Source organism: Propithecus coquereli, unplaced genomic scaffold (genome assembly GCF_000956105.1).
Source record: "Propithecus coquereli isolate 6110/MARCELLA unplaced genomic scaffold, Pcoq_1.0 Scaffold14, whole genome shotgun sequence".
In the NCBI taxonomy this organism is placed as follows: domain Eukaryota; kingdom Metazoa; phylum Chordata; class Mammalia; order Primates; family Indriidae; genus Propithecus; species Propithecus coquereli.
Window position 1 is genome coordinate 11,688,967 of NW_012138302.1, and position 18,588 is coordinate 11,707,554.

The window sequence follows — 18,588 nt, forward strand, 5'->3', positions numbered from 1 at the left end:
AAAACTCTTACAGACATTGGCCTAGGCAAAGAATTTATGAAGAAGACCCCAAAGGCAATCACAACAACAAAAACAAAAACAAACAAATGGGACCTGATCAAATTAAAAAGCTTCTGCACAGCCAAGGAAACTATCACGAGAGCAAACAAACAGACAACCTACAGAATGGGAGAACATATTCACATGGTACACATCCGATAAGGGCTGATAACTAGAATCTATATGGAACTCAGGAAAAATCAGCAAGAAAAAAATCAAACAACCCTATCAACAAGTGGACAAGGACCTGAACAGAAACTTTTCAAAAGAAGACAGACTAATGGCCAGCAAACCTATGAAAAAATGCTCAGCATCTCTAATATCTGGGAGATACAAATCAAAACCACAATGAGATATCACTTCTCTCCAGTGAGAATGGCCTTTATCAAAAAGTCCCAAAACAATAAATGTTGGCATGGATGTGGACAGACAGGAACACTCATACACTGCTGGTGGACTGCAAACTAGTACAACCTCTGTGGAAAGTAATATGGAGACACCTTAAAGAGATACAAGTAGAACTACCATAAGACATTGTATAAAAAAGACATCTGCACTCAAATGTTTATAGCAGCACAATTCAGAATTGCAAAGATGTGGAAACAACCCATGTGCCCATCAATACATGAGTGGAATAAGAAAATATATGTAAACCATGGAGTTCTACACAGCCACAAAAAACAATGGTGATATAGCACCTCTTTTATTATTCTGGATAGAGCTGGAACTCATTCTACTAAATGAAATATCACAAGAATGGAAAAACAAGCACCTCATGTACTCACCATCAAATTGGTATTAACTGATCACACTTAAGTACATATACAGTAATAATATTCATTGGGTGTCAGGCAGATATGAGGGGATGGGTACATACACACCTAATGGGTATGGTGCGCACCGTCTGGGGGATGGACACACTTGAAGCTCTGACTCAGTTGGGCCAAAGGCAATATGTGTAACCTAAACATTTTTACCCCCGTAATATGCTGAAATAAAATAAATGAAAACAAAAGAAGAAGGTGATAATGTACCTGTAGATGTACAGGCCACCTAGTTTATCACAGGTTTATGAGAAAAAATTTATGAGGTCAGAAATGATTTTCTCATTAGATTTTTCAAAAATGCCTGCTTGCAACCACAAAAGGAGAATAGGAATTGCCCCCATGCACCCAATCCCCACTACTTTAAATACCTGTGCTATAGCTATATATAAAAATATATAAGCTCACCCAGAGGGGAACAGTAGAAAGACAGTGGCATCTAGAAATGGTAGGTAAATATTATTATAAACTCTAAGGTACTACAGACAAAGACGGTTTGTTTTTGTTTTTGTTTTTTTTAAGTTCTCCTTGCTGGATTTGGAGGTAACTATTACTGGAATAGGAAGCATATCATCCACAGTACGGAATTTATACCCATGTTACAGCCTTCTTGTCTACTAGGACTCATTCAAGTACAATTAGATATTGCTTATGAAAACACTTTGAAAATATAATCATAGCAAACAAATGTAAGATTATAGCATTTTGCCATTATTTTCTTAAATGACTTTCCTTTCACCATATACTTTCTCATTATTTGTTCTTCCCTTAAGTGTTATTTAACTAGTCTGATCTAATATCTTGAGTTTGAGATTACTATATTATATCCTTCATTAATTGTTATTATATAATGAAAAAGAAGAGCAACTATGCAAAAATGGTCTGATTAGTAATTTCTCATTTCAGTATAACAAAGAGATTATTGTCATCAACACAGCAGTGGTATGTTCCAGTAATTCAAGAAATGGAATATTTGATTTGTCAATAATCCCTGGAGAAGAACTGGAAGTCATTGATACCACTGAACAAAATCTAGTGATATGTCGTAATTCTAAAGGCAAATGTAAGTTTATTGGCTTATTGCCCATAAAATTCCTATCACTGTTTTTTAATGAATCTTAAAGCATTTTCTCTGTAATTTTTAAATTAGTAACAGCAATTTTTGTTTCTATAGATGGATATGTGCTAATTGAAAATCTACATTTCAAGTAAGTATGAGTTCTTTTATACTTTTCATCATGAGTTCTAAATACTTACTACATTGTTATATGCATTAGGCCTAAGAGAAGAGTACCAAATTTACTGAAATTCAGGAAAAGCTTGAAAAATTAAATATACAGTACCCTATTCCATAAGGATTACATTGGAAGAGACATATTATTGTGTCTCCTGAATATGTTATCAAACTTCTCCACAGAACATTGTAAATATTTTAAAGGAACATAAAAATACTGAACTCGATGAGAAATTCCCTAGAAATCTCCTACTCATTATTCCATTGGCCTACATTTCAAAATGTTTGTATATGTATATTTTTCTTTTTTCTCAGGCCCCAAAGTTGGTCACCTTAGGAGGATCAAGATCAAATGGTATGGGCTGCACAAGAGAAAACTAGTCCAAAATCTTAGTTCACATGTCACAATGAGATGGTGGAATCTGTGGAAACTTTCATTCAGAAGAGAAAAATCAAAACAAATTCTCAACATTAGATGTTGGTTTCACTCCTAAAAGGTTATCTTTCAATGTCTATTTCAGCATCTGTCTCACTGCCAGCTTAAGAGAATGTGAAACTGTGTGTGTTAGCATTTGAGCACTTGCTTAATGAGCCATATCCAAAGTTAGAAATCATGCCTTATGGCACCTAGTCAGTTGTGCAGATGGTTAGTTTGCTTCTAATATTAGTACATGAGAGTTTATAATTTCTAGATGTTGTGCATTAAAATTTGGTATAATTTAATTCTGAACAGTAAATAGTATAACCAAGGTCTTTTAAATACTCAAATTTAAGGTACAGTCTTAAAATAATTGTGACTCAGACTTTAAAAAAATCAACGTAAAGTGTCCTTTTGCTTTATCACAAAAATAAAATCACATGTATTCTGTTCAACATTGGTTGCTTTTAGAAATAGGTTACTGAAAACTAATTTATTCCTAAATTCACCCAACATCATTGTAGGTGCCTAAATGTATTTAACAAAATAAAATATATGCTGTATCACTGTAAAACATCCTGTTGCCCAAAATAAGAAAAATTGCCATTTTATCTATGCCTAAATACCTATTCAAACAGTAGAATTCATATGAAAGTAAATAAAAGTTTAAATGCTGAGCTTGGTATGCCCTGCATGTCAATGAGATAAATAAATTCTACATATGCATTCAACTGTTACAATTTCTTAAGTGGCTTTTTTAAGCATGGGGATTCTGGCCTTCAAGGGTGTGAAAGAATTTGTTTCCAGGGCCTCATCCTTTATACTTGGAGACTATTTTTTAAACTTCTAAGTTCTTCTAAAAGACAGAAATCTGAAGTATTCATTAGAGTTCACAGTATAGAGAAGGAAATGGGTAAAGAGATTATTACATATGACATAATTAAAATAAACAAGCTATGAATGAAATGGCTAGAGGATTAAGAGGTTTTACAGAGAAAGTGGCACTGAAGTTTGGTCTTAAAATATAAGGCAGACATGGACTATGAAAAAATTCTAAGTAAATGAGTGTAGTATGTCTGGTGGGAAATGGCAAGAGCCGTTTGGAATGGGGTAAGTTGAGGCTAGAATGTGACACAGTTCGCTGAGTTTGTTTGTACTTTTTCCTCTAGAGGGTAAAGAGCCATTCAAGGGTTAAGCATGAAGGAAATGCCAGGTATTTAGGGGGAAAAAAGCAATCACAGCAATGTGGATAATAGAGGAGAGACTAATTGTTTTTATGAAATTCTAGGCAAAGGGGCATTAGACCTTAATCAAGACAGCAGTAATAGAAGTATATAGCACAGGAGTCCCATTGAGGTATTACAGAGGTAAAGAAAACAGAATGTCTTGGTGACTGATCAGATGTAGAGGTGAGAGAGAAGGAGAATTAGGAAATGGTTCTGAGACTTCTTTTTGGGGAGATGAGATTAAGGCTGCTACTGAACATTGAGAAAGTATTTCTGCTTGGACTAGAGACCAAACTCTGCTTAGACCCCTTGAATTAAATTCACCCCCCTAGTGAGAGGCAATCATCGCAGCCCTCTTCTGATCTCTAGCACAAAGCCTGTCACAGTAGGCATTGTAGAAGATGGGCATAAGTATGTCCTGAGGGAAAGGAGGTGAGTAAGAGAGTATATGGCTATGCTGAGCAGAAACTTTCCATGCAATAATCCTGTCCAAAAAAATCATAAACCATATGTCACTCTTGCCATTTCACCAAACCACGAGGTATTTTAAATCTTGGAGTGTGACAGTGGGACTAAATTTGGACTGAGATAGGTTTGTTCCATGTACTCTCTACCTCATCATAGGACCTCTTGTTCTAATTCAATGACTCAGCTCTTTGTGACACAATTTCCTCATTAGTAAAACAGGGCCAGTAACATTCATTTTGTCTGTTTCACAGGATTATTGTCATGCTGTAATGTAATAATAAAAATATTTTAAAATTCTTAATACACAATACTGTATATATGGTGTTATTTTTATACCTGGCCATTACTGAAGTTGGAAGATGCTGAAAACAAAAATACATTTTTGGCTGGGCGCAGTGGCTCATGCCTGTAATCCTAGTACTTGGGAGGCAGCGGCAGGAGGATCGCTTGAGGCCAGGAGTTCGAGACCAGCCTAAGCAACATAGACCTCATCTCTACAAAAAATAGATTATCGTGGGCATGGTGATGCATGCCTATAGTCCCATCTACTCCAGAGATTAAGGCAGGAGAATCACTTGAGGCCAGGCATCTGAAGTTGCAGTGAGCTATGACAATACCACTGTACTCTAGCCCAAGCAACAGAGGGAGACCCTATCACAAAACAAAAACAAAACACAAAAATAAATAAATTTCCATTAAAAATACATTTGAAAAATTCAAATCTTAAGACTTGAAAGAATGACTGGAATGTGATAAATTTATCTTACAGAGACACAGAAAAATGTTCAGTGTTAGGCCAGGCACAATGGCTCATGCCTGTAATCCTAGCCACTGGGAAGCTGAGGTAGGAGGATTGCTTGAGGTCAGGAGTTCGAGACCAGCCTTAGCAAGAGCGAGATCCTGTCTCTACCAAAAATAGAAAAAATTAGCCAGGCATAGTGGTGCACGCCTGTAGTCCCAGCTACTCTGGAGGCTGAGGCAGGAGGTCACTTGAGCCCAAGAGTTTGAGGCTGCTGTGAGCTAGGCTGATGCCATGGCACTCTAGCCCAACAACAGAGCAAAACTCTGTCTCCAAAAAAAAAAAAAGCTCAGTGTTAAAAACCTATTAAATGTTTTTAAAGTATAAACTATTTGGTCTAATGTAAACTAGTACCTAATTACTATTTATTGATATTGTATGTGTTTTTAGAAAAAATTGTTTTAATCCATTCTATCCATACTTAATATGGTTATGTTTCTATTTAATTTCAGCCATATTTACTCCATTATTTAAATTAAAGCATTCAAACTACATTTCTCACATTATTGACCTGCAAGCTTTTTACATATAAACATTGTAACTAAGACTTCAATGACGTCCCAAGCAAATGTGATCTGTCTCTTAGAAACCGTAATCTAGGATAAAGCTTCAGAAAGACTGAGTTTCTATTTTACTTTGAATTTCGTATAAAAAGATAGCAAAAGTAATACCATCCTATAAGATAAACGACAGCATACAAAGGCACTTGACCCGAACAGAGGCTAATACTGGCCCACTCATAAATTCATTTATATGTAGGTCCATCCTCTGGTAACCTTAATATATACCAGCAAAACCTTCCCTTCCCCTCTTGAGTACCTCTGTGATACCTGTGGTTTTCCAAGACGACACAGCATCCTTCTTGACCAGGCCCTCTCCAGCAAATCTTCAGAACTTTAAAAAAGTATATTCTAGGGGTAAGAAATGAAGAGAAAAAATGAATATATAATGCCTCTGGATAACAGGGTGTGAGCGATGTTTTTCTCAGCTTCTTCAAATTTCCTGTACATTTCAAATTTCCTACAATAAGCATCCATTACCTGTGCAATTTAGGAAATAACGGAAAAATATTTTCACTAATAAAAACAAATCCATTCTTTAAAATTTAGAATAAGAAAATTGAAATTTTTACCATATATCCTGACTTTGATATGTTCACATTTTTCTTTCTTTCTAATGAGGGTCACACTACAACGTTTTTCAAAAAGTACATTATACACGCAAGCCCAACTTACTCATAAGGGCCCTTAAAATTGGAAGATGAAGGCAGAGAGTCAGTCAGCCAGTCAGATAGATGTGGTGGAAAAGGAGGAGGGGAGATCAGAAGCCTGAGCCCCTTGTTGCTGGCTTTGAAGATCGAGGGAAGGAGATGCCAGTGGCCTCGAGATGGCCTTCAAAAGGGAACGACCCCTGGTCAACAGCCATTAAGGAAACAGGGTCCTTAGAGCTCTACAATGGCATGGAACTAAATCCTGCCAACAATTAGAATGAGCCTGGAAGCAGAGTCTCCCCCAGGGTCCAGCCCTATCAATGCTTTGGTTTTCAACCTGAGTGACTTGAAGCAGAGAAACCACTTAAGCCCACTGGATTTCTGACTCACAGAACAGCAAGATAATAAATTTGTTAAGTTTATAATAATTTGTTTTAGCAACAATAGAAAACTAATACAATGGCTAAAGTTAAAAACTAATGTACAAGGAGACAATAATGAACAAAAGATAGTGTAAAATCTCCAATGAGTAATCTTTTCCTGTAAGAACTTTCTCTTTAACTATTAGGTGGCATGCGGAATTTTAGCTTAATGACCGAACAGAAATAAAAAACGGCTTTCAAATGAACCACAGACTTTAATGTGAGTTTGTGAAAAAAGCTTACAAGCAATCAGGTAGGCTGCTTTTCTCTTTTGTGTTTGTTGCCTTTGAGTTTCATACAGTGCAAACATGAATTAGGGAGATAATCAGAGAGAACCTGTAACTATGAAATGCCATGTGATTCAAGAAGACATCTTTTCCAATGGTTACTGGAAGACAAATCCTTCCTATTGATCATTTAACACTCACAAAAAATACATAACAAACAAAACTGAAATTTGATCTATGGTTATTAAAACACAAAAGCACTGGAAGTCGTTTTTTTTTTTTTTTTCCTGAAACCAGTTATAAAAAGTGGTCCCAATTTCAACAGTTTAAAAAATTTTAAATAGATATCTAATAAAATGCTCCAGCGGGTTAATGTGTATCAACCTAAGGGTTTTTTTTTTTTCTTTTCAAAGATGGGCTAAGAAAGAATGAATGTGGGATGCTCTTGAAAAAAACTGAATAATCAATATCTGATTAATCCTACATTATCTTATGATTGTCATGGACATAACCTAATGGCTGTCAACTTTCAGTTTTATTTGTTGCACTCAACGTCTACAATCTAATATTTAAGCATACATGATAAAGAACACAACCATTCTTCCTAAAACAATATCAAGATACTATCCTTAGATTTCACGGTTCTATAAAAACTTTACATTAAACATTCAAAACACTGTACAACCATAGATGTTTGTGAATAGTCTTAAGAGAAAGCTGTATTTTCATACATTAAGGCAGCTTCAGCCAACATTTTAAGAAGTTCTGAATAAGAATATTCAGAACAAGCTTGATATTTGAATTTTTAATGTTTTCAAGAAATGTAAAATATCACTTAAAACAAGAACACCATAACCTGTGAAACCGTGTTCTTAAACATTTTTACTACTATGTTCTCACCACATAAAACTTATGTAAAAATCAAGATACTCATCCTATCAGTATCAAAGATACCTATTTAAAAAAAGGAAGGGGTTTACATTAAATATGGGGATATAAACCCTGGTTTTAAACAAGGGCCTTCCAACAGTTTCTCACACACATCTGTGAGGTAGGTTATTATCCACATTTTGTAAATGAGAAAATTAAATGAGTTTGTGCGACTTGCTGCTGTTCAGATTCCAAGTTAGATTTTGTTCTTAGCTCTGCATCATTTCTTTCCTTTATGAACTTTTTAAAGAGTTAAAATATAAAGATTGCTATTCATTGCATTCATTTTAAAAGCACGAGAAGGCAGCCAAATGTTTACCAAGGTGACTTAAAAAGTGAAACAACATGAAAGAAATAGAAAAATACATTTAGCAAACAACTTATGACAGTGATAGTGTGAGGCTTGGCCAAAGGAACTTAAAAACAAACAGGCAGAAGGAAATAAAGTGATCTAAGGAAAAATGAAAGGGATTAGGAAAAAAAAAAGAAAATATGGTTAAACAAGTTTTTACTATTACTATTCCCATAATTTGAGAGAAGGCACAATTTAGTGTTTTTTGTGGGTTTTTTTTTTTTTTTTAATTTTTTAGAACAGTGGATCTATTTCTTTTTTCCATTTTTGGAAAATGTTATCTGTGCAAAAAAATGGCCATTTTTGGTAACAAAACTTAAGAGGGACTTTTAATTATGAAAAATGCATGCTTAAATTAGCAGAAAAAAATTAACCATGCAATTTTCCTTGGCTAAAATGTTTGTTCCTCCTTGAAATGTTAAATCAACAAAGTAGCAAACTTTAAATTAAAAAAAAAAATCATACTATGTGAACCCTGTCAGAACTCTACATATACTCAATAAAGTTTTCAAGCTAGGATATTTTATAAATACTTAACTCCTTTTCCTGGAAAGAGTGCTCTACTCTAGGGTTTCCTTAATTACACTTTAAATGTAATTGAAATTTACCTACCCTGCTTGTTCAAATAATCATGAGCTACTTCCATAAAGTCTAAATTACTTTAGATATAAACCATAGTTACCAAAAGTCACATATTCAGTCGTGGCTGCAAAACTGGCATTGCTATGCAAGGACAGCAGTAAACATTAACATTGGCTCACAAAATTAATACAGGCCCACAGTCTGATAATTCTTCTAGACCTAGCCTGATTCTTATTAGGCTATGGCTGAAGAAATTTAATTAAAACTTAATCCAGTCTAGACTGTGAGTTCTGTTCTTCATGCTACTATTGTTCAGTGGCATCAAATGCATCATAATTATATGTGGGAAAAGCTAGTAAGGATGCCAGTAACTTGTTTAAGTAAGGTTTATGTAATTCTTAAAGCTCACCAAATATAAGTTACATTTCAAAGTTTTATACGGTTTGGGGGAATCTCTATCAAGCCAATAACAGGTAGTTTGTAAATAGAAATATGCTCTATGAAAATAGTGTTATATCATCTCATATGCATACAAGATGAAAAATTATCAATCTGCATATAAAATTTAGGTAGGTCTAATTCAGACAACAGTCAAAAACTATAATTTAGACAGGGACTGGGGCTAGTATTCCTTTTTAAAAAAAGATTGTGCCATAAGAATCCCATAAATAAAATTACAGGAAGAATCATGTCCTAAAGTTTCTTCAGTATTTTTTAAATACCCTCATTAACTTAGAAGTACTTATAAAAATGAATATGTTGGCCGGACGCAGTGGCTCACGCCTGTAATCCTAGCTCTCTGGGAGGCCAAGGCGGGCGGATTGTTTGAGCTCAGGAGTTCATGACCAGCCTGAGCAAGAGCAAGACCCCGTCTCTACTAAAAATAGAAAGAAATTAATCAGACAACTAAAAATATATAGAAAAAATTAGCCGGACATGGTGGCGCATGCCTGTAATCCCAGCTACTCGGGAGGCTGAGGCAGAAGGATCACTTGAGCCCAGGAGTCTGAGGTTGCTGTGAGCTAGGCTGATGCCACGGCACTCTAACCCAGGCAACACAGTGAGACTCTGTCTCAAAAAAAAAAAAAAATGAATATGCTAATCATAAATAATTCAGATAAACATCTAGTTTATACAATCGACTGGTTCAAATAACTAAACTAAGAAATATTTAGTTAAGACTACTTTATGTCACTCTAAGACTTGAAAGCAATACATCTGTTTATTTTTGTTACCAACTACTCACGTTTCATTAATTCAGGAAAGGTAGTATACCGTAAAGAGCAATTGATCACCGCTGAATACTTGTATGGCATTAAAGCTTTAGGAAGAGCTTTCTGGTCTGGCCTCCTCATCTGGAAAATGGTAAAAGTACTTTTCCTGGTTACCTCACAAGGTTTTTGTAATATTAAGTTAATAGATACGGAGGGTCTTGGGATCTAAAAGTCACTATAAAAACGTCTAGAACGTTTCCATTATTCCAAATTAGTAATGTTTTGCTTTATGCCAAATGGATATGTCTCAACAAGTTTGGTTTTCTGGATGATTTCTGCCATTTATATTATTCTGGTAGCTGTATTTAGAAAAATATTCAAGTTTATACCTTTGAAATGCCTCACCAAACCAAAAATAGAACATTCACACCAGTATAAAAACTGTTAATATATAAAAAATGTACACTGACACAAATCGTAAGAAAAGGCAGAAAAAACAGAACTTTAAAGCTCAAAGTTACCATAGAGGTCTTTTAATCTCTCTCTCCCATTTTATGGGTTACAAAAATGAGACCTAACATAGGATGTGACTTACCAACAGATTGCACATATCCCTCATCCAGAGTTTTTAACAGAGTCTCTGATATTAAAATAAATTACATTCCCTATTTTAAAAGCCACAGGGTAACAGGAGAACCAAGTAAAGAAATGACAGATTGAAAAGGTTTGGGTCTTTAAAAACACACAAACAGAAACAGATAAAACTGTGAATATGTCTAGCATTTAGATATTGAGATTTTACAACCATTAATGGGATATAAATTATTAACCAGTGAATAGACAATCATGTGGTATCTGTGGTAGGTTATGTTCCAGGCTTTTAAATTTTATAAATGAAAAGCGTGGTGCCTACATTAACTCAGTATACGCACATTATTAATAGATGCTACATGTAAATCCAAACAGTTAAAAAATCTGTAATAGATTATTTACTAAATTATGTCTCATTTAATCCTAAAAATCAATCTGTATTCCCTGAGTACAAACTGGCTAGGGAATAAGAGAAAGCAAGCACAGAATTATGTAACTGTCCTGGAAAACCTATTTTCAGAAAAAGGAGAATTGTTTGTGCTACATATAGCCAATTCCCTGACACAGAAATACAATTATTTCTGATTAATTTAGGTTCCTGGATTCTCTTTATATTAATAGATGGCTAGTATCAAGGAATGTAAACACTTGAGATTACAAAAGTGTCTCTTAAAAGGTTTGTTGATCAAAACGAAAACCCAACTTGTAAATGGTTTGCCTACTTTCCTCCCTGAATATTCAATTTAAGAAGGTGTCTGGTCCTACATTAAAAGATAACAGGGATTAGATCTAAATGTGGTATCCTACACAAAAGTATTTAGAAAATGTTCACTTACTACACATTTTGAAAGTAAGAGTCAGTGATACTGACTCATTACCCCTAGAGCCATAAGCATGAGTCACTTAATCTTTTTTTTTCAAGTAATCACATTATTTAAGGTTTTTCAGTCACTCGACATAAAAAAAGAATCAATGTTGCACCCAAACAATACCACAACCTGATTAAGAAAATCAAGGTGCTATACAAAAAATTGTAGACATAAAAAATTCTGTTTAGTACAGCATTCACTCAAGATGAACATGTGTGCAAGTTAAAATGAAATGATTCTGAATTTGAACCAGATTCTTCCCAACAACCAAGGGAAAAAGGAGGTACTACCTTAATTTCATTCTTAACTACTCTAATTATGGCAACCTGGGACATAATTTTCCTAACAGTTTCCAAATTTTCTTTTTCTCATCAGATGTTTAAAAATGGCTGATAAATTTGGCCAAAGCCGGGTTAAACAAAGTTACATGGTTTTTTTTTTCATAGAAGGACTTATCAGTCTTTAATGCTCATATCCATTGTCATTCTTAAGGGATATAGAGTAGTGTGTAACATTTTTCAAACTTACTCCATGGATTCTTTTTTTTTTTCTGCAGAGCATATCACAGGATATACTTTGAGAAATGCTATTCTAGAACCATATAGAGTCCATGATATAGCTAAGGCCTTACCTATAACCTAATAGAAAATCTCCAAAATCTTAACTGGAAGAAATTGTTCTTAGCCCAGATCTACCTATCACATCCAAAGTTCATAAGACTAAAATGTGGGAATTTTGTGTTAGCAACTGATTCTTTCCCCCTCTGTGCCCACAGGCAGCAAACAGCCTGCTATGACAATGTTCTAGCCCCTATGATACTGGACTAAGACTCCTGTAATTGACTCCTCTACAAACCAATTTACTATACCCACTAGATTCACGGAGTAGCTATGTTTGAAAAACTTACACACGAAAGCACCAAAACTGTGACTGTTGGTTCTCCCAAAATTCAACAGGTAACTATCAAATGTAGATGTTCATAAATAATGGCAAGAATGAGAAAATTGTGAATAAATTGACTCAAAAAACATGATAATCATCGATATAAAGTAATTTTGATATAAACAAGTTTCTAATATCTGATTTATTAGACTAGCAAAGCTAATGCCACTAGATTCCTTCTCACTGTTTCTCTGTCTTTAAAATTGGTATGGATTTTGTCACTAGGGATAAGGGATCTTATTAGCTCCTTATTTCTAAGATCATCCCATTCACAACCAGGCAAATATTAATAGGTGTCCCTGTTTTTCCCAAAAGAGGTATGTACACATTTGGAGAAGCCAAAACTACATAGTATCTATAACACATATCAGACTAACACAGGACTGCTTATCCCTATACAAATAATCATTAAAAGTATTACCCTTTGGTGCCACGAGATGGCAGTCTTTCAAAGATTAAACCTTAAACTATCTCAAACTGCAACCCCACCCTCTTTCCCAAATTGGTGAACAAAGATTCCTTTCGTTTTGATATTAAGAAGTAAGACTTACAAGTTATTTAACACCATTTTTAAAAGGTCTACAAAACAACATGATGTGACACAATGCAAACTCCTGACTCAAAAACTATTTAAAGATAGACATGCTTGTCTTCCACAAACACAGGAGAAACCTGGTCTAACATTCTCATTTGCTTCTTGGTAGAAAATACATTATTTTTGGCAAAGAGAAACCTGTCAAGGTAATGTCATTTTCTGTTTTCAAGAGCTTAATATTTTCTAGGGTAAGTCAGGTAAATGAGATTATTAATTACAGCATACACATAAATGAATAAATACAAATTAGATAAATTACACATAATTTAAAAATTAAATACTTTTACTAAAACAAAATATAATCAATGAGCTACTATCTACCCTGCTATATATAGTTTGTGGAGTTTTTAATCTTAAAAAAAAACCTTCACAAAGCAAAACAAAAAAACTGTTTGGTTTTCAATTAAAAGCACTGGTATGTGAATACATATATGTATATATGTAAACAACACATATGTTTATTCAAGAGAAAATTTTTTAAAATATTTAAGGCTTCCCTGCCCTACCAGGTTCAACAGTGAAGGTCACAGCCTATCAAGCTTTGGAAGTACATAAAAGCCCTTAGGGCCAGAACAGTGTTTTCAAACTGAATGGTTAGCAACCCAGAAAGGGAACCAGAAAAAACTCAAAAACTAAGTCACAATCAGCCACTGAGGATCAAATAATGAACAAACACTATAGTGCCTAGGGAAGGTGGGGGAAGAGGATGGCTTCAAATGAAGAATTAGTGTTGTAAAATACAACAGGATCCTAACAACCTAACACACAAAATAAAAGATCAAAGATAAAGGATAATCTCTTTTAAGGGATTGTTGATATTTTGCTTTGTTTCATTTAACTATTTTATTCTTGGTGAAGTACAAAAATAAATAGAATCAAAAAGAATTTGAGAAAGGTAGGTTTTAAAGGTATATTTTAAAATGACAAAAGTCTATTGGAAAAGATGAAAATTGTTGCAATTCCAGATGTTCCAAAATTAAGTTGAACCTTGAAGGCTACGATAAATATATTATTCAAGGAAACATCAAGATATAATCCAGAATCAGGTGCAGCTTTTTTAAAGGAACCTGGAAATTGCGGTTACCTCTTATAGGACCATGGCCTTTCTGTTGAACACTAGGCAGTATCTGTAAAGAACTGTTAGAAGAACTTGGCTTCTGAAATTTTGGGGGCAAGCTTTTAAGATTTCAGCATTTAAATAATATCTTACTAATGGTTGTTTTACTCTCTAATCTTCCTGTGCAAGAAAACAGGGACATCAAACAGTTTAAGGCCTACTGAAATTTAGGAAGTAAACTGAATTTACCTAAACAGTAAAGCAAGGAGGTGTTGCCAAACCACCCTTACATTGAGATGGTTTGTCAGTGAGGTGTATTAATCATTTGCAGTGAACTTACAATTGTAATTAACAATCTTCATCCGTGTTCACCTATTAAAGATATTGCCTATGTGCATTTATCATAGGCACAACAGAACTGCAGATTTCTACAAGCAAATGTCAGATTTTTTTGTTTTCAGTAATTTCACCATCATGTGTGTCCCCTGGAGATACTCACATCCCTCAATTAGTATTGCAGAGTAAGTTATCCAGAAGTAAGATAATAATTTAAAGAATATATCTCATTTTCACAGTGCAATAACATAAAGATAGCAACTAGGGACAGATCATCAACGGGCTAAAGTAGTGATCAGACTGGCACACATTTCAAAAAAATCCATGGTGTGACTGCCCAGGCGAGGTGAAACTGAAGATGATGTGCTTCCGGAGGTCAAAGAGCCAGTGAGAGAGCTAGAAAGTGAATGGCTCTCCACAGTTGCAGAATCAAAACTTGATCTTGGTCTGTGTAAGCCAGCAGCAGAACAAGAACGCTGAGGTGTTGAGGAACCAGACCTCTGCTCCACTACCTCATCTGAAATGGACCAAAGAAGAGCAATTTATATGAAAAGTATATTTGCCCAAGCCCTTCCTATGAAGTTATGCTATTCATAATATTAAGTAAATGCAACTCAGCAAGGGCAACATAATAATGAATGTCATGTTTTAGTGTGTTAGGAGCAGGGGTGGCAGTACCTCTTCCCTGCCACAATCATAGCAAACAACACTTATCAATCACAACACTTACACACAAAATGTGACCCCCTAAATCCTTCTCAACAGCATATCTGGCATTAACACTGAAATCAAACTGATATTCCTGCACATGAAGAAAGCACATTTTTGGCACTTATTTTCTTCTAACATATCAACAAAAAAAATCATTATGATAAAAACAAAAGTTACCATCGTACAGTGGTTCTGAACCTTCAGTGCACATAGGAATTGCCTTGGTTAGGAGAAGCAATGTGAGAGAAATCTTGTTAAAATGCAGAATCCCAGTTTCCCAGGACCAGTCTCCAGAGATTCTGATTTGATAGGTCTGGAGTGGTTCCCAAGAATCTGCACTTTAATAAGAACAATAGGTAATTTTAATGAAAGTGATCTGGGATCTGTATAAACATTCCTATAGTTGACGGTAATTTGAGAATAAAATTTAAGTGCTTTGTTTATAACAATTTCCCTAACTCTAAACTCAGTTCTACTCTTGTTCCATCTCTAGCACCTGACCCTTGGTTTACTCTATTTTTATCCCACTTGGGCCTCTGAACTGAATAATCATATTTGATTTACTTGGGTTTAATTCTCGGCACACACTAAGTACTTGGACGTGACCATTTTCTGTGATTCCTTTGGCGCCTAGGTTGCCATGGATACCTAAATCCAACCCAAATCCCAGCAGAGACCTATTTGGTCACCTTGGCCACAGGATGAGGGAAGCTGATGAAGGAGAAAGTTTAGATATTAAATCTAACTAACAAACTGTGAGTGGAGAAATGTTAGAAAGAACCTGAGAAGTTGGCTAATTTTAGGTAAAAGTTGCTTCCTTGTTGTTCCTTACCTTTGCTCCACAGTCAACACTTCAAATGACGTTTTTATGCCAAGGAAGCACTTTTTTTGGAAAGGTGCAAGGTAAGAGATATTCCATGTGTCTTTCATCCTTTTCATTTCACTTACATTTTGCTTAAGTCTAGATTACTTAAAAATCAGTGCAAAAGACCTACCTACCATGTCTCTGGAAAGATTTTAACATCTGGTCAACTAGTGCCAAGTTTTCTCTTCTCAGAGCTCATGCCTGCAAAGCTTTCTTACCATCAATACTCTTAAAGTCCAAAAGATAGCTCCTGTTGTCAACTAGGTAAAGTTGTAAGCTCATTTTGACATAGTTCCCAGTCACTGGATTTTTTCTTCTCACACGAAGATGGTATGCATTCACTACCTAAAATGGGAAATCAACAAATATAACAAACTATAAAATGTCTCCCTTCTTATTGTGAAGAATGTCAAAAACAAATAATTGATAGCGGTTGTGTAGGGAAGGAATTTCTGAATTTTTTTTTTTATATTATAGGTAGTTTGCTTTAGCATTTATTTAATCCCCACTAGTGGTACTGTTGGTGTACAGCAATTAAAATGTAAAACAAAAACTACTTGAATGAATTTGGGGTACTAAAAAAAATGCAAAGGGAACTCAGAGATTATACACAGTCTAGCCTTCACTCCAGATATGCATCTTCTGCAAACATCAATAATAACTTTGGTTGCCCAGTCTCTGCTGGAATACTTTTACCGATGAAAATGGAGTACAGGGAATAAAGGGGAACTAACATGTTAATGGTCTGCATCAGGTACCATCACAAAATTGAAGTATCACAAATCCCTTGAGGAAAATATTACTTGACTTTTGAAGAAAAAAATCCTGAAGCTCGGGAAAGGAAGATTTTGGGTTTTCAAAACATCTATGAAATTAGTTTCAAAAATTTTTCGGTACAAATTTTTAAAGATGTTAACATCTCTTTGTAATTACGTAAAACTGTTTCAAAAATGAGAGATCTGTTTTTTAAATGGTTTTAAGAAAATATTTATTCATTTCATGTACAAATAATGAAATGAGAATGACTGATTTACTCAAACATGTCAAGTGAATATTTACACGGTAAATTCAAACATTTTCTTCTTCCTTTAAAAAAAAATGTTCACAGTCCACAAGAAAAGAGCAAGAGTGAAAGAAGTATCTGAAATGAAAAAATGCTCCCCTTATATATTCAAATAGAATTGAAATGAAATTCAGCACTAATTTTTTAAAAAAGCAAAATGTAGGCTGAGGAAGTACTAAAAGCACCAGCCAATTAATTAAGAGAGAATTTCCCAACTTGGAGGAAAGTATTTGTTTACTGAATAAATATGTCTTGATGGTATAATATGTATCAACCACTAGCTATTATAGCCACCCGATCCTGTCCTCCAAAGAAAGAAAAGAAAAAACTCCCTAAAAAATGAGAAAGTAAAAATATACTATCTTTGAAGACTCATGAATTTTTACTGCTATCATGCATGCTGAAACAGGCTATTTTCTCTGTTGATTTCAAGTTGATTATTTGTTGTTTCTCAATCAAGAATGCTATTCTATAATTCAAAATATGTAGGTTCCCAACATCAATAGCTCTCATCCTAATATAGAGGTTACTTGTTTTGTTTTGAATGCACATGGTATATTATTGGAAAGAATGGTGTTTGTCAGCCAAAAGTATCAAGACAACTAAATTTATATCTAAATCAAAACCAACTTTTTATTGACCTCAATACTCAATGCAGCAGCTCAGAGCAGCTTACTATATAGAAAAATGGCTTCTACAAATTATCTTAATATGCTACAATTTCCTACCTTCCATTCAAAGTCCAGCTGCTTCATAGCTCGGTAAACTTCAGCCATAATGTCATATGGTTTGCTCTGACTTCGGATTCCAAGATGCCATTTGGCTTTTTTCACCGCTAAAGATTTGGGCTTAGTCGTATTCAGTGCATCCAGTGGACATTTTGCTTTGGGGCTGTCTGCTATAAGAGGTGGCATCCTTTCTGGATGAGGTTTCAGGCCTGGGGGGATATGCATGGCACTATCATCCATAAAAGAACCAGTTGGAGGACTTGAGGCGAGGTAGAACTCACTGGCTTGGTTCATTATTCTCCGATTGTCAATGATAAGATGATATGCCACTGCAAGCTGGTCTTGAGGGTCACCACTATACAAACTGTTCATTACTTCTGATTCTGTACACTCAAATTTTTCACACACTTCTTTCACAGCCTCATCGTCAATGACATTGGCGTCATAGGAGGGGTCTTCAGGAAATAAGTAACTGGGCAAATCTTGTTTAAACCATTCATGCTCTCTAGGAAAAACACCACAATACACTATCGTAAGAACATGCTTTAGCAAGTCCCAGATAATTTAGACATGGGGCAGCACAACACAATAGAATCAGAAAGACCTCATCTCTGCTCCCAACTCTGCCACTTACTAGCTATGTGACCCTGGGCAAGATAATTAATTCCTACCCTGGAAAAACTATGGCTATTAAGACTTGAGTATTTGGCTGACATTTTCTCAAAAATGAACAAAGTAAGCCTGTCACTTCAAGGAAAATAACTGACAGTATTTGTTGCCAATGATAAAATGCTGATGAAGGAGAAAGTTTAGATATTAAATCTAACTAACAAACTGTGAGTGGAGAAATGTTAGAAAGAACCTGAGAAGTTGGCTAATTTTAGGT

General features: G+C 34.9%; 2 protein-coding genes across 2 annotated transcripts in view; one reads left to right on the forward strand and one right to left on the reverse strand.

Annotated features, from left to right (window-relative positions):
• The window catches only part of LOC105806256 (chromosome unknown open reading frame, human C1orf168), a 101,291-nt gene extending 98,333 nt beyond the window's left edge, over nucleotides 1-2,958 (forward strand). Inside the window, exons 14-16 of the mRNA XM_012639335.1 lie at nucleotides 1,770-1,926; nucleotides 2,038-2,071; nucleotides 2,413-2,958. Of these exons, the coding sequence (XP_012494789.1) occupies nucleotides 1,770-1,926; nucleotides 2,038-2,071; nucleotides 2,413-2,434 (213 nt within the window). The 3' untranslated portion in view covers nucleotides 2,435-2,958. The remainder of the gene's footprint in view (nucleotides 1-1,769; nucleotides 1,927-2,037; nucleotides 2,072-2,412) is intronic.
• Nucleotides 2,959-13,977: 11,019 nt separating this feature from the next.
• PRKAA2 (protein kinase, AMP-activated, alpha 2 catalytic subunit) overlaps nucleotides 13,978-18,588 on the reverse strand; it is a 52,342-nt gene continuing 47,731 nt past the window's right edge. Inside the window, exons 7-9 of the mRNA XM_012639403.1 lie at nucleotides 17,703-18,207; nucleotides 16,130-16,256; nucleotides 13,978-14,852 (exon numbers count right to left, since the gene is read on the reverse strand). Of these exons, the coding sequence (XP_012494857.1) occupies nucleotides 14,611-14,852; nucleotides 16,130-16,256; nucleotides 17,703-18,207 (874 nt within the window). The 3' untranslated portion in view covers nucleotides 13,978-14,610. The remainder of the gene's footprint in view (nucleotides 14,853-16,129; nucleotides 16,257-17,702; nucleotides 18,208-18,588) is intronic.